The 14,861-nt window shown below is 53.6% G+C and overlaps 1 protein-coding gene across 2 annotated transcripts; it reads right to left on the reverse strand.

Annotated features, from left to right (window-relative positions):
- Positions 1-2,647: 2,647 nt before the first annotated feature.
- On the reverse strand, positions 2,648-14,766 carry TP53TG5 (TP53 target 5). 2 transcript variants are annotated; one of them, XM_052684153.1, is made up of 6 exons: positions 8,912-9,131; positions 8,238-8,303; positions 8,019-8,155; positions 7,353-7,764; positions 5,623-5,770; positions 2,648-3,598 (listed from the first exon to the last, which is right to left on the reverse strand). In XM_052684153.1, the coding sequence occupies exons 1-4, from the start codon at positions 9,080-9,082 to the stop codon at positions 7,485-7,487; spliced, it is 654 nt and encodes a 217-aa protein (XP_052540113.1). In that variant the 5' UTR covers positions 9,083-9,131; the 3' UTR covers positions 2,648-3,598; positions 5,623-5,770; positions 7,353-7,484. The 2 variants fall into 2 exon arrangements, with proteins under 2 accessions (XP_052540113.1, XP_052540112.1); XM_052684152.1 differs by lacking the exons at positions 2,648-3,598; positions 5,623-5,770; positions 8,912-9,131 and adding an exon at positions 13,684-14,766 and having other exon boundaries at positions 7,318-8,155.
- Between the last annotated feature and the right edge of the window lie 95 nt (positions 14,767-14,861).

Genomic DNA, 14,861 nt, shown 5'->3' on the forward strand with positions numbered 1-14,861 from the left:
AGAAATTCTTTGAAGTTGCTCTTTTGTTACTGGGGGAACCATATTTCAAGTCCTACTTCCACATTCTGTGAATTTGGGCAGATTGATATCAAAGTGTTTTAAATACCTGGCAAGTTTGCTGCAGAGAAGGAAGTGTTGCAGGTTACATGTGCTTAGGCACAGCTTCTGGTGGTCTGAGATTTCACCAAGACCTCTTCCTGACCAAAACCCCTTAAAGCTCAATTTTAGTGCTATCATATGGATAGCAGCAGTCTTTCAGATGAAAAAGTTAACACAAGTTCAGCTGTCATTTGTTACTGCTTCCCCTCTAACTCTGCTGCGCGTTCAGCAAGGCTTTTCATCGCTGCTCCAGGCTTTTTGGTTTCACATATTTGAGGATCCTTGCTTTCCTTCCAGTCACGTTCAGCCTAGCAGCAGCACTCGGCCTTCCAGTAGGTGCCAGTATCTCCTTCTGAAAGGAGATGTGCATGCGTGGTTGGGATCTGGGCAGCAGAGGGCAGAGGGCACACAATGCCTTGGGGCTGCCAGAATCCAGCTCGGAATCGGTTGTATTTTAAGGCTCTTTCAGGGTCATTTTGTTCCCTCTCAGTACCAACAGCAAACAGCAGGGGAGGACATCTCAGTTCCCTGGGAACAGGCAGAGGAAGGGAAGTCACAGTACCCCCATTCCTTAAAGGAAAATGGACAGCTGACCCTGGGATTGTTGAGCTTGTATTAAAGAGATGCTATCTTCGTTCTCCTGGAAGAACAAGGATGAAAACTTCAGACCAAAGAATGCTTCCTTCCTTACTTTCTGAATGGTAAGATAGGCTTTGAGTGCTTCAATGACCACCCCTGCAGGAGGATGTGAAGTTTTGATGCAGCCTTATGGCTGGAGATCCTTAGGCAGAGCAGGGCCATGAGAAGAGTCCTTGGTGCACCTGTATTTAATGCTGAGGCTGTGGGACATCCAACACACTGCATTGCATTAGCACGAAGCATGCTATGGGAATAGAAAGGCTTTTAAGTCTGCTCCCTTTGAGAATTAAATCCAAATAGTGCTTTTTTTTTTTTTTTAAATGAAGAAAACTTACTGTAGTTGTCTGAGTTACAAGGGAAGTTTTGCTAAAAGCTACACACAGATTGAGAAGGGAGCTTCTGAAATTCATCACTGTCATATTGTGAGACCTAGTTTTCACTTGCATACATTCAGTTAGATCTTAGCAGCACCTCTGGCTTTAAGAATTTCTGCTGCTCCATACCTGAATGGTGGCAGATGGTCTTTGCTTCTTAATGAAACTTTTTTTCATGTGTGCAATGGATTGAATTATTTGCTTCCAGGGAAGATTTTCCACAACACCTGCTCTTCTCACAGACAGCAGTAGCATCAGCTAGCCATCTGCAACCAAGGTTTTGCAAATGATGACTTCTAGGAGATCTCTGCTCAGACTTTTACATTCCCCTTCCCCAAAGCCATCCAAACACTGAAAATTAAGAGAAGCTGCCGAATTCAAAGAGAAGCTAAGGAAGGGAAATGTTGAGAGTTGTGCTTTGTCTCCCTAGAGGTATAAAACCCCTATTCAAAACAAAGATAGTATAGTGAGCTGGATACAAAGATTGCAGCCTCAGATGCCCACCTGCTCAGCTTTCCCCCCCACTACGAATCATAAGCAGAAGAGGAAGCAAAAGAGGGAAGGGAGAACAGCATGGAATAGCACACACTGTTGTTGGAGCAGAGCAGGGAGGAGAACCAAAGCAGCATCGTGGTTCACAGCGGGCTCTGCAGTGCCCTGGCTCACCCTTTCTCCACTGCCTGTTGTCAGGCATTGTGCCAGAGATGCTGAGTACATGAATAACTCGTCTGCTGAAGGCCTGGGTTCAACCTTGCTCTGGAGTGCTGTCTGAACACCAGCTGCTCCTCCCCATCTCAATTCTTGGAATTTGCCTCCATTCATTCATTCCATCCTGCAGCTGCAGGAGCTGAATGGGTAAATGAGAGAGTAGTAAGAGGAAAAGCATGAGTGCCAGGAGAGGAACGCGAGCAGTCATTAAAAAACCCCAAACCACTACTCCTGTCCTAAAAACAAAGCAAGTGCCCTGACATGTGACCAGTCTGAAAACAGCCAGAGTGATGTGTGACATATTTAGGTAAGGCAGACTGAAATACCCTGTTAGTTAAACACAGACATTTCAAATCTGATGAAAAACAGATGGTTCTCTTAATTAGAACATGAAATTCACAGCCACATCCAGCTGTTAAGCACTAATGCAGAGCGTGATGAAAACCAGCTCCTTCCCCATTCAGGAGTGGCAGTACTCTGCAGGGCATGAACTGAAAGCAGGGGAAAGACCAAGCAAGACTCACTGTGCTTCCCCTGGGAGAACCACTGGCCCCAGGCCACACTGGGTCCCTGTGGCTCCTCCTCCCCTACACAGTAAGGCAGGGCAGGGCTTTTTTAGTGTCCTTGCACACATAACTGCATTGCATTCCCAATAACAGTCTTTCTAGTGTACCCAGAAATTGCATGCAAGCACCTCTCTAGGGCAAAAAGCACTTTCTGTGCTTGTACCAAAGCTGCAAAACTAACAGTGCTCTGAGCTGCAAAGGGGGGCTAGAAGAGGCTGCACTGCAAACAGGAGGCAGGACAAATAGCTTCAATCTCTGCAACAGAATTTAATATTATAAAATTACACACAGTCACCCACAGAGCTGCTTACAAGTACTACTGGGAAAAACATCAAAGCAAAAGAGTTACTTTAGAAAGGTTTTGTCACAGTTGCTTAGTATCATCTCCCCCCCACCCAAAGATTTTCTTGCCTCTTCATTTCCTTAGAAAAGTGACCTACACATAACACAGGAATTACTTGGGAGTCCAGATATGTGCCAGGAAAGAGGTCATGCACCTGAGGCTATTCTTTAGCAGGGTTTTCAAGGTGTCCTCCCAGAAAGAAAGCCAGCACCTCTGTGCTCTTTGCAGGACGTACACCATCCCCTGCCCTCACAAGTTTCCAGCACCCAAATCAAAAACCTGGAGAGCTGACATTGTGGAAACAGGCAGCTGAACAAACAGGCTTCCATACAAGAGCCATGGAAAGGTCCAAAAAGAATCTGGTATTCGTGACTCACTTCCCATTTTCCTCCAGATCCCCTGCAGGCAGCCAGAGCTCCGCTTGTGCCCTGAGGCCAAAGGGGACAAATGTCCCAAACTACAGAGAAATAGCGAAACCCACGAGATGCTGCTGAACTCTTCAGAGTCTCACAGACACGGGGCAGAGCTGAGAGTCTGCTGGTACTGCACACTGTGTTCCTCAAAGGTCTGGAAAAGCAAACCATCAGAAAGGAGCCCCAGCGTGCTGCCAGCACCTTCGCTGTGATACTTACGGAGCTGAGGTCTATAAGTTCAGCCAAGTGATGATGAGGGGGATGCTAAGAACTGACACATGGGGAACGCAGATACAGGCAAAGCTTTGGGCTGTGCTGGGATTGCAGAGGTCAAACAGGCTGCCTTGGAATTTGATCTTTCGGGACTCCTTCCTCAGCATCTCCCAGATGGCTGCTGCTTCCTTCTGGCACTCCCAGAGAGCAGTCAGGGCACAGACATGAAATTCATCCCAGTACCTGCAGCAGAGAACCGCACCATTAATTCCCTTACTGTATCACAGCACGAAGGAGCAGGCAGAGCCCAGTCAACCCTGCAAACATCTGCAGCCTCAATATTTTGAGCCCCAGGACCAGCACAGAGAGCAGCCCAACAGGAAACACCCACTCTATTAAAGCTTAAAGGTTCAGCAGCCCAACAGGACTTCCATGTAGAGCATGATGAGTGCAGTCCTGCTGGCCTAGCACACTCCAGCACTAGCCCTCTGCTGCGTCTGCCCCTCAGCTCCTGCTTACCTTTGCTGAAGAAGCCAGCTGGCTCTGGAGAAGCTGCTTTTGAGCTGTTCCCAATAAGCTCTCTGCCCACAGCTGCAGAGCAATGTGGATGAGCTCCAGCTGCCCCCAGGTGAAGACACCAGGCAGAGCCGTGCCTCCCTGCCTTGCATGGGGAGGACTGGAGCAGGCATCTCCGTCTGTTTGGGTTTGGCATGTTGCTTTGTGGAGGAGATTTATTTAGATTATTTCAGTTGCAGAGTATTTGGGACTATCAGAGTATTTGACTGAGTGCCAGAAGCAAAGGCTGCTGTATAGTGCTGCACTGTGCTGGGGAGGGGATGATGACATCCTAGGAGATTGCTGTGTGAACAGCAGCACGACAGCATGTCCCAGCACAGCTGAGCTCACAGGTGAGGTCACTACTTTGTAGATGCAAACCCACAAAATAAACCAGCAGGAGCCTGAAAGTCTCAGCGAATGCCATGGCCCGTGCTCAGCCCTGGAGCTACAGCCCTGGTGACTCCTCCAGCTGGCACGGGCAGCACTGGCTGGCAGAGCTCCCCAGCACCTGCAAGCAAGACCTCAGAACGGTTCACCAGTGTGGTTTGAAGCTGTGGTTTCTCTCAGAATGATAACCTGTCCCCAAGATAGATTAGGCTCTAAGCCATGCTTGCTGCTAATCTTCCCCAGGTCTCCCTTCAAAAAGAAAAGCAGTGGCTCTGCACCTTTGCTACCCCGGGCCCCCAGGCTCACATCCCAGCCCAGCAATAGAGCACAGACCCCAGCACCAGAACAGCTCAGCCTGGTTTTGTTTAAGCACCCGGTGCTGGAGTTGGCACCTTCCTCCAGACATGCAGAAGAGAGAACTTTATTTAGTTTTCTTACCAAGCTGAAGTCAGAATGCCAGCTGTGATCCAGTTCATTAAACAGAGTCACCGTGGCAGAATAAATATCCTGAGATAATGAGAGCCTGCTGCCAGGCGAGGTGGGGGTTTAGCCTGACTCATCCCTTTGGGTAAAGGGTGGCACAAAGCAGCACCCAACCCACTTCTGCTTTTGGTCAGGGATGGCACACTGCAGTGTTTCGCCCCACTCAGCCCCCCCTGCTCAGCTGCTGGGCTGCGGTCACACAGCCCTTAGGGAACCAAGATGTCCACGCTGCTGGTGCAATGCTCTCAGCTCCACTTCCACCCCCAAGTCATGTACCCAGAGAGAGGACCATGATTCTGGGAAGGCAGAGAAAGGATGGGGTTAAAGGCCAGTCATTCAGAAATAGTTCCTTACAGGAAACTGGGACGTCACTGTCTTTTTCCTCTGGTCACAGCAGGCTTGTCATGCACTGTCACCACTTCACCAGGACTGAGACAAGCCAGTTCCTGAGCCCCTGCCCCACTGGGAAGACTCCTTCCTCCATTCCTTCTATTTTATATCCCTGTTCAAAGCCCCCTCCTACACATTCACCTGCCCTGGAGCTGGAAGTTTCAGCAGAGAAGAATCAGCCCTCAGCAGCCGGACACAGAACACACTGTGCTGCGTGCCCTGCTGTCCCCAATACCAAGAACCCACATGCTCAGAGACACAGTACTGAGAAATTCCCATTGCATCCCAGCATCCTGCCATGTCCTGGGAAGGCTGCACACCCTGAGCTGGTTTTTCTGTGCAGAAAAGGGGAAGAAAGAGCAGGACATACCCAGCTCCCGTCTGCTTGGTGCCTAGCAAGGAGGCAGGCAAATAAACATGAAAGCAGAGGTTCGCACGGCTGTACTCACCCACAGACCCTGTGCAGCCCCTGCAGCTCCATGCTGTCCTCCTCCCCGTATGTGGCCATGCTCTCTCCCAGCTTCAGGACGCAGTCAGAGACCCTTCGGTACACATTGGTGCAGGCGGTGCCCGATGCCAGCAGCATGGCCAGATACCCTACCAGCACCAAGGGGTTGGTGTGAGCATGGGACCTCTGGGGGCAACACCCACCTCCTCCCTGGGGTGGCGCAGGCAGGGGACCCCAGCACCCAGATATCCCAGGCACAGGATGTTCCCCATGCCATCTCCTGAATCCAGACTGGACCTGGCTCTCATACTCAGGTCCCAACCCAGATCCCAGCCCCGGCCTTACCCAGCGCCACAAGTATCGCAGCCGTGCCCCACTGCCGCCCCATGCCACTACCCTCACTCCAGCCCTGGTACCCCATGGCCTGCAGGATCCCCGCCCACCTCCGTGAGGAGGGCAGCCAGCTCTGGCCGTAGCTAATTAGTGGATCTGGCCATGGTTAATTAACAAGGAGGCTGAACCATCGTTAATGAGTGCCCACAGGCAGAGCAGTTCTCATTGCAGCCCTTTGCTAGCACTCATGGCTGCATGCAGCCTGCACCTCACATCTAAGCTCCCTGTGCCCATGGACACCATTACACCCCTTTGCCAGCACTCACCCCCCTAGCCTGGGAAAATGCAGCTCAGCACATGGAGCTGCATGGGAAACTGTGGGATTTGGGGTCTCAAGGGTTAAGTGCACCGGGCATCCCACATACACCCCATCCTCTGCTAAGCTTCCTAGACTCATGCAACCCTGCTTCTTCCCACAAACCCTCAGTTGTGCAGCCCTGTCCCTTCCTAGGATTCTCAGCCTTGTGCAATCCTGTCCCTTTCCACGAATCCCTCTGTTGTGCAGCTCCATGCTGTGCAGCCCCAGCACCATGCGATCCGAGTGCCATCTGCTGGACTGGCCCCGGTGTGCTGTGCTCTGTGCACTGCTCTGTGCAGAGCCGAAAGCCACTGTCAAACCAGACTGCAGCTCTCACGTGCCACCCCAAATGTGCAGTAGGGCCTTCCAGCAGTGGAGACCTGGGCAGAGTGAGCATTGCTCTGGGTTCATGCTCTCTCCTTGTGCTCTTGCTCTTCATTTGGTGCTTTCTGTGCTTGTCCCAGTGTTGCTCTGAGAGCTGCCATTGCTGTGGGGCTGCAGCCACCCTCAGGCTGTGTGCTTTGAGCCTCCTGGGTAACCCAGTGCATCACGTTGAACAAAGCCTGAAGTGTGTGTGGCTTCAAAGCCTTCAACTTCAGCACCTCCAGCTATAAAACGTTCTTTGTTGATTCTGGCACCAGCAGCTCCCATTGCTGTAATATCCTTAAGGGGATTACACGGTACTGTGCATCTTTACAGCCTGATCCTGGCTTTTCTCCAATGAGTCATTCTTTGGTTACCCCAGCCCAGATGGGAGCAGGAGGTTTCTGGAACTTTGACAGCATCACCATGGGGGCTGGTGGTGTCTGAGCCCCGTGGGCATGAGCACAGCGTGTCCTGGGGTGCCCGGAAGAGAGTCCTCCTCCTCTCTGTACACATCTATCCCTGCACCTGGGGGGGGGCTGCACCCCAGCATTCTCCATCCCCTGAATCCAAAGCAAGTAGAAACCTCTTACAGGCACAGTGGAGAGTCAAACTAAAAGCAGTTCTGAGACAGACAGCCACCACCTTTATTCATAGCAGAAGGCTGAGTGCATCACCTCACAGGTCTCCTGGCAGCTCTTCTCCAATTCCTCAGGCAGCCCTGAAAGTGAAGCCAGCAGCTGATGAGCTGTGCTGGAGCTCAGGGGGGTGGCCCTGCTCAGTGAGGACAGTGCTCATACCAATGGTGGTCACCGGGAGTAATGGATGGTGAGCGTGCGCTCCAGGCTCTCTCCGCAGGATCGGGTGCAGCAGGGCTTGACCCAGCGCTGGGCTGAAGGCCGGCACAGCACTTTGGGGGCTGGCATGTGGAAGCGCTGGGGAAGGGTCCTCAATAAGTCCCGCTTGGCTTCCACAGCTGCTGGTGGTGTGCTTGTCACTGAGTCCATTGGTGCATCCACGATGCTGCTGGTCGAGCTGGTCTCAGCGTTGTCCACAGCCTCCTCCACCTCTGGCATGTGGCGACATTCCCTAAGCCCAGACCGAAAAGCATCCTGCATCTGTGCTGCCCAGAGGGGCTGTATGCCAGCACCGGGTGCGGGTGGTCGTGGCTCAGTGCACCTAATGGGCTGCACCTGTCTGCACACCTCCATTAAAGCTGAACCCAGCACCCTCCCCGCACCACCCCAAACTGCCTCTAATTCACACCCCTGGGCTTTATCCTGCTGTAGTCCTTTCCCAGCAGAGCAGCAGGGCTGGGGCACGGACTCTGCACCCCCACCTACCTGGGGAGCAGTGATGTGACGCCGGGCAGCCCCTGTGCTTTGAGTGAGTGCCAGCAGTGCACAGCAACTGCATGCAGCCGCTGCACCCTGCGGTTTGTGCTCTTCAGCAGCCGAAGCAGTGTCAGTGATTTCAGTGTCTGTGGGGCAGGAGGACAGGGGTAGGGCTCAGAGACCATCCCATGCCACACAGCCCCTGTGGTGATGCCAAGGGACCCTTACTTTCCAGAGGCGACTTTTCTGCTCCACGATGCACAGCGGGCAGGGCTTGTCCCTTGGGCCTCCAGCCTGAGAGGGGGAGAAAACATGGGTCACAGGGTCACAGTTAGGGTTAGGGTGGCACCAAGCTCATCTCAGAGAGCATCCATCTCACTGCACCCCAAGCAGAGATGCTTAATTTGAGCAAGGGGTGGGCAAATCAGTGGGGCCTTCTCCCAGATCATGGTATTGCCAAAGGCACATGGAGACCCCAACCCCTCTGATAGGGTCCCCTCCCTGTGATGTCCCCATGGTGGTGGCTCGGGGAGTGCAGTGCCATGCCACAGCGTTGTACCTCCTGGAGTGCAGCTGATTTCATTTTGGGTGCAGCTGATTTCATTTTGTGGCCTCAGATGGCAATGCAAAGCTGTGGGGAGAGGTGTTGGGGGCTGTTCTTGGCACTGCTGGTGGCCACAGTGTCATGGGCTGTGACCTCACTGTTCTGTGACACTAGAATTCCAGTCCCAGCACCCAGCTGTGCAAAGAGAATGGGGACAGCCCTGTAATGGCAGAGATGGATCAACAGAGAGACAGCTCAATGGGAGATCAGCTTGATGGAGGGAGAGCTCAATAGGGGTACAGGGATAGAGCAGCTTAAGGGTGAGAAGAACACAGTGGCAAACAATGCTTGTCTGTACCCTGCGTGTTGGGACGGCTCTTCCTCTGCGGTCCTTCTGGACACCAGCATCTGTCCCAGCTCCACACTGCCTCCAGCCCTGTGCCAAGTGTCTCCTGGCTCCGTGGGGGCTGAGGCTGTGTGGTGACATTGACACGACAGGTCCAGTGCTGCAGGGCTCGCGGTGAGCCATGCCTTCACCCAGCTCTGGCAGCCCATTCAATGGCAGTGGTTCCAATCTGAGCGTCACAGAATAACAGAATCACAGAATCACCCGGGTTGGAAGGGACCTCAAGGATCATGTAGTTCCAACCCCCCTGCCTAGCAGGGCCACCAAACATCCACATTTAGACCAGGTTGCCCAGGACCCCGTCCAACCTGGCCTTGAACACGACCAAGGACGGGGCATCCACAACCTCCCTGGGCAGCCTGTTCCAGGCCCTAACCACTCTCCTTGTAAAGAACTTCCCCCTAACATCCAACCTAAATCTTCCCTCCTTCAACTTGGATCCATTTCCCCTAGTCCTGCTATTGTCAGCCCTTTTGAAGAGTTTACTCCCCTCCTGGCTGTAGGTTCCCTTCAGGTACTGATAGGCCGCAATGAGGTCACCCCGCAGCCTTCTCTTCTCCAGGCTGAACAAGCCCAACTCCCTCAGCCTGTCCTCATAGGGGAGGTGCTCCAGCCCCCTGCTCATCTTAGTCGCCCTCCTCTGGACCCTTTCCAAAATCTCAATGTCTTTCTTGTACTGAGGGCTCCACACCTGGACACAGTACTCCAGATGGGGCCTCACAAGAGCCGAGAGGGACAATCACCTCCCTCTCCCTGCTGACCACCCCTCTCCTGATGGAGCCCAGGATCCCATTTGCCTTTCGAGCTGCCAGAGCGCACTGCTGGCTCATGTTCAGTCTCTCGTCCATCAGGACCCCGAGGTCCTTCTCTGCCGAGCTGCTCTCAAGGCCCACTCCTCCCAGCCTATACGGGTGCCTGGGGTTCTTCCGGCCCAAATGCAAAACCTTGCACTTTGCCGTGTTGAACCTCATGAGGTTCACCCGAGCCCAGCCCTCCAGCCTGTCGAGGTCCCTCTGAATGGCATCCCTTCCTTCCACCGTATCAACCGCACCACTCAGCTTGGTGTCGTCAGCAAACTTGCTGAGGGTGCACTCAATTCCCTCATCGATGTCATTAATAAAGATGTTAAAGAGCACCGGTCCCAAGACAGACCCTTGGGGGACACCACTTGTTACCGGCCTCCACCTGGACACAGAGCCATTGACCACCACCCTCTGTCTGCGGCCTTTCAAACAATTGCTTATCCATCGGGTCGTCCACCCATCAAATCCACTTCCCTCCAATTTGGAGATGAGGATGTGGTGGGGGACCATGTCAAAGGCCTTGCTCAGGTCCAGGTAAATGACATCGGTCGCCTTCCCTTCGTCCGCCAATGCCGTCACTCCATCATAGAAGGCCACAAGATTAGTCAGGCATGACCTTCCTTTGGTGAAGCCGTGCTGGCTGTCTCGGATCACATGCTCATTCTTTATGTGATCGAGCATGTTGTCCAGGAGGATCTGTTCCATGATCTTCCCAGGCACGGAGGTGAGACTCACCGGCCTGTAGTTCCCCGGGTCCTCCCTGCTCCCCTTCTTGTATATGGGAGTGACGTGACCCTTCCTCCAGTCATCCGGGACCTCACCTGACAGCCACGACTTCTCAAATATGGTGGAGAGCGGCTCGGCAACCACCTCAGCCAGCTCCTTCAGGACCCTGGGATGCACGCCATATGGCTCCATAGACTTGTATTCATTCAGTCTGAGGAGGCACTCTCGGACTTGCTCTGCCCTTACAGTGGGGAGGGATTTACCTCCTTGGTCCCCACATAGAGGTTTGGGGATGCAGGGTTCATGGACGTGAAAAAGACTAGAATCCTGGCCACCAGTGAAGAGCGAGGTGAAGAACTCATTCAGCACCTCAGCTTTCTCTTCATCTGTTGAAGCCAGTTCTCCTTTTAAATTTACCGAAGTAGGTACGCCCGTTTTGGCCTGTCTCTTCTGGCCAATGTACCTGTAGAAGGTTTTCTTATTGTTTTTCACGTCCCTTGCCAAGTTCAGTTCTGCCTGCGCCTTGGCTTCCCTGATCCCACGTCTGCAAGTCCGGATGGCATCCCTGTACTCTTCCCAGGTGACACAGCCTTGTTTCCAGAGCTTGTACACCCCTTTCTTCGCCCTCAGTTCTCTCAGCAGGTCCTTGCTGAGCCATGCCGGTTTCCTACCTCGCCTGCCCACTTTCTTATTCAGAGGAATGGAGACCTCTTGTGCTTCCAGGAGGGCATCTTTGAAGAGCCGCCAGCTCTCCTCAACATCCTTGTCTTTGAGGGCAGAGCGCCAGGGGATCTTGGCCAGCAATCCATTGAGTAGCTTGAAGTCTGCTTTTCTAAAGTTCAGTGTCCTGATCCTGCTCTTTGCCAGGCCCACATCGCTTGAGATCACAAACTCAACCAGGTTGTGGTCGCTGGAGCCCAGGCAGCCTCCAACCTTGACGCCTTTGATGATCTCCTCGGCGTTGGTAAGCAGCAGGTCTAGCAGTGCTTCACCTCTGGTCGGTCTGTCCAATACCTGAACCAGAAAGCTATCGTCAATGGATTCCAAGAGCCTTCTGGAGCTCTTGCAGCTCGCCGTGTGGTTTTCCCAGCAGATGTCTGGATGGTTGAAGTCCTCCACCAGGACAAGAGCCTGTGAGCCAGACATCTCACGCATCTGGAGCAAGAAAGTCTCGTCAACAGCCTCCCCTTGATCAGGTGGTCTGTAGTATACCCCTAACACCAGCTGACCTATATTAGTCCCATCTCTAATCCTAACCCACAGGCTCTCAACCTGTTCTTGACTGTTTCTCGTAGGGAGCTCCTCACAGTTTATCCAATCTCTGACATAGAGAGCAACTCCCCCACCCCTCCTACCTCTCCTATCTCTCCTAAAGAGTCTATAGCCGTCGATGGCAGTATCCCAATTGTGGGAGTCATCCCACCATGTTTCTGTGATAGCAACAGGTCATAACTTTCCGAGTGCATCACAGTTTCCAGTTCCTCCTGCTTGTTACTCAGGCTGCGTGCATTGGTATAAAGGCACTTCAGCCGGGCTATCCGTCTCGCCACCTTTATAAGGGATCTAGGATCCCCTAGAGCAGCAGCATCCCCAGCACCCCCTGCCCTAGTCCTTCCCTATGCACTCTGCCATCATTGCCCATGGAGTTTGGTACAAGCCCTCGAATGACCCGTTCAACCCCAGTAGCCCTTATTTTGTCCCCTTCCCCCTTCATTCCTAGTTTAAAGACCTGTCAATGAGTCCCGCTAATTCTTCAGCTAAGATCCTCTTACCCCTCAGGGACAGGCTGCATGCATCAGCAGCCATCATGCCAGGTGCAGTGTAAATTGCCCCATGGTAAAAAAAGCCGAAATTCTTGCGCCTGCACCAGCTCTTAAGCCATCTATTGAAGAGTTGGGTATTTTGGATCCTCCCTGTACCTTTCCCTGACAGCACGGGCATAGAAGAAAAGACCACCTGCACCCCAGCACCTTCAAGTATTCGCCCCATTCCCCTGAAGTCTTTCTTGATAGACCTCAGGCTTTCCTTATCAACTTCCTCGCCGCCAGTCTGAATTATTAAAAGTGGGTAATAATCTGAAGACCGAATCAACCCAGGAATTTTCTTTGAAATGTCCCTGACCCGTGCCCCAGGAAGGCAGCACACCTCTCTGCGGGTAGGGTCGGGCCGGCATATAGGGCCTTCTGTTCCTTGCAGAAGGGAGTCGCCTATGACAATCACCCTCCTGTCCTTGCGGGTAGAAGCAGTCTTGAGGGTTGGGGGCGACCGCTTCGCCTGAGGCAACCTCACAGGTGAACCTGTCTCCGCACTCTCACTCGTCCCCCCCTTGACTTCCAGGGCTTCAAACCTGTTACGCAGAGGCACCTGGGGAGCCGGGGATGGTCGGGATGGGGGATGCTCCCTCCGCCGAGCAGGTACCCGTTTCCACTCCTCCTCCCTTCTCAAATTGCTGCAAATTCCATGCAGCCATCCCTGCCAGCTGGCTTCAACAGAAATGCAACACATTCTGGTGTGGGAGAAAAGTGCAGGGCTATGTCAGAAAGTATCCCCGAGGGGCAGTCTGTAGATCCTGAGGGAGTGAAAAGATTAAAAGAGTAGAAAGGGAACCCCCCCAAATGCACAGAGCAGTCACTGATGTGAGCAGCCATGCCTTGCCCTGCAGCTCTGCCAGATCCCATGCCACCAGCCAGCCATGGGGACGTCTGCAGGGCACGGACCTGGGATGCAGGGACACAGCACTAGCTCAGAGCCCCCTGGGGACCACCAGACCTGAGGACACCGGCGTTCTCTTGGGGCATGGCCAAGAGCATGGCCCTGCTCCCCCCAGTGCTGTGGGAGCCTCATTTCTCAGCAGCCACATTCCTGTGAGGGTGTTTATGGCTTTGCTCTCTCCCTGCTGTCCCAGGCTAAAATCTCCCTTTTAAGGAGCCCAGGGAATGCGGCTGCTGCAGCTCCGCAGGCTGCTCCCTCACAATTTATTGCCTCAGAAAAAAAAATCCTTGCCTTGTTTTTCTCTTTGCTCTGCAATTTACCAAACGAGCCAAGCTGTGCCTCACTGCCAGCACTGCCTGTGAGGATTACGATCGATTTTCCCCACGGAATGATTCACCTGCCTAGCACCAGCTCACCTTTCACTGTGCAGCTGCTCCCTCCCCAGCTCCATCCTCACCTCCCGCCCCACACGCCCTGACTCACCTCCTGTTTGTTGCAAACCTGTAATAGAAGGGAGAAACCTGACCGGGAGCAGCAGGAGGAACAAGTCACGTTGCATTTTCCCCTGATGACGACCACGCTTTGATGCTGGGTCCCCTGAGGATTTTTGGCAGGAGCTGAGTTCTGTGTCCCGGAAAGAAGATGTGTCATTCCCTACCTGGGCCAGTGACCCGGATCTCCTGGGGACACTTCCCAGGGACCAGAGCACCGTGGTTAGGGTGGCACAGGACAATGCCATGGGCCTGCCCCAGCAGCACAATTGGGCTCCATCCCTATGGGTATCAATCAGAGGTTTGCTCTCAGGGCTCCCTACTTCGAGTGGGAACTCCCTGTCACCTTCAGTGTCCCCTCTTGCCCTTTGGTAAGGAGCAGGCACGCTTGGTCACGAGTGAAAATCATTATGTGGGGCATTATCAGTTTAAATGAAATGAGTGCCCTTCTGAGCTGCACTGCTTGTGCTGGAGAGCTGGGATGAGTCAGGCTGTGGGTGGCTGATATCATGGCTCCCAGCCCCCTCCCAGCCAGGCAGGATGGAGCATACAGATGCTTGCATGTGGGTCCCTCAGCACCACCAGTGCTGTGCCCACAGTGGGGACACGGGGAGCACAGAGCCCCAGGGACCTTGGGGTGCTGCAGGGAATCCTGAGCAAGGGAGCGGCTTCAGTGTGCCGTGGTGGGAAGCGGTGCCAATGGGTGCAGACATTGCACATAGCACAGAGTTGAGCTCATTCCCTGGCCCTACTCTCATGTTTTCAGCAAGGGTCAGCGGGGGTGGCTGACAGGGTGGGCACACTGCCTGGTGCAAGCCAGGCCTGCAGGTACCCACATCCACACCAAAGCTCACCCCTTGTCACCAACATCACCTGCACGAGGTGACACCAGCAGCTGTGGGAAGCACAGGCAACAGGTCTCCAGCTCAGCCCAGCTTCTAGCAAGTGGGGCAGACAGCAAAGGCAGCAGGAGAAGGATGCAAACAGCGCCCGGCGATTCCTTTTAGCCAGAGGAAAAAAAAAAACAAAACAATAACAATAAAGGACGCAGCGAGCAGAGCGTGCATCCTCATCCCTTGCAACGGGACCTCCGCACGGCAGCCAGACCCGCAGAGACCCCGCCGGGCTCCAGCATCCACGCAGCCCCCCGAGCCCCGCGCACCGCCCGCT

This window comes from Tympanuchus pallidicinctus, unplaced genomic scaffold (genome assembly GCF_026119805.1).
Source record: "Tympanuchus pallidicinctus isolate F22 unplaced genomic scaffold, pur_lepc_1.0 scaffold20, whole genome shotgun sequence".
NCBI classification, from domain to species: Eukaryota; Metazoa; Chordata; class Aves; order Galliformes; family Phasianidae; genus Tympanuchus; species Tympanuchus pallidicinctus.

Excerpts from the sequence above, each read along its gene's own strand:
- TP53TG5 (XM_052684152.1), bottom strand. The coding sequence starts at position 13,939 with ATGGCATTGTCCTGTGCCACCCTAACCACGGTGCTCTGGTCCCTGGGA. Across the intron at positions 8,304-13,683 it reads AGGTTTGCAACAAACAGGAG|GCTGGAGGCCCAAGGGACAA; the intron begins GTGAGTCAGGGC and ends TCCCCCTCTCAG. Across the intron at positions 8,156-8,237 it reads AGAAAAGTCGCCTCTGGAAA|ACACTGAAATCACTGACACT; the intron begins GTAAGGGTCCCT and ends CCTGCCCCACAG.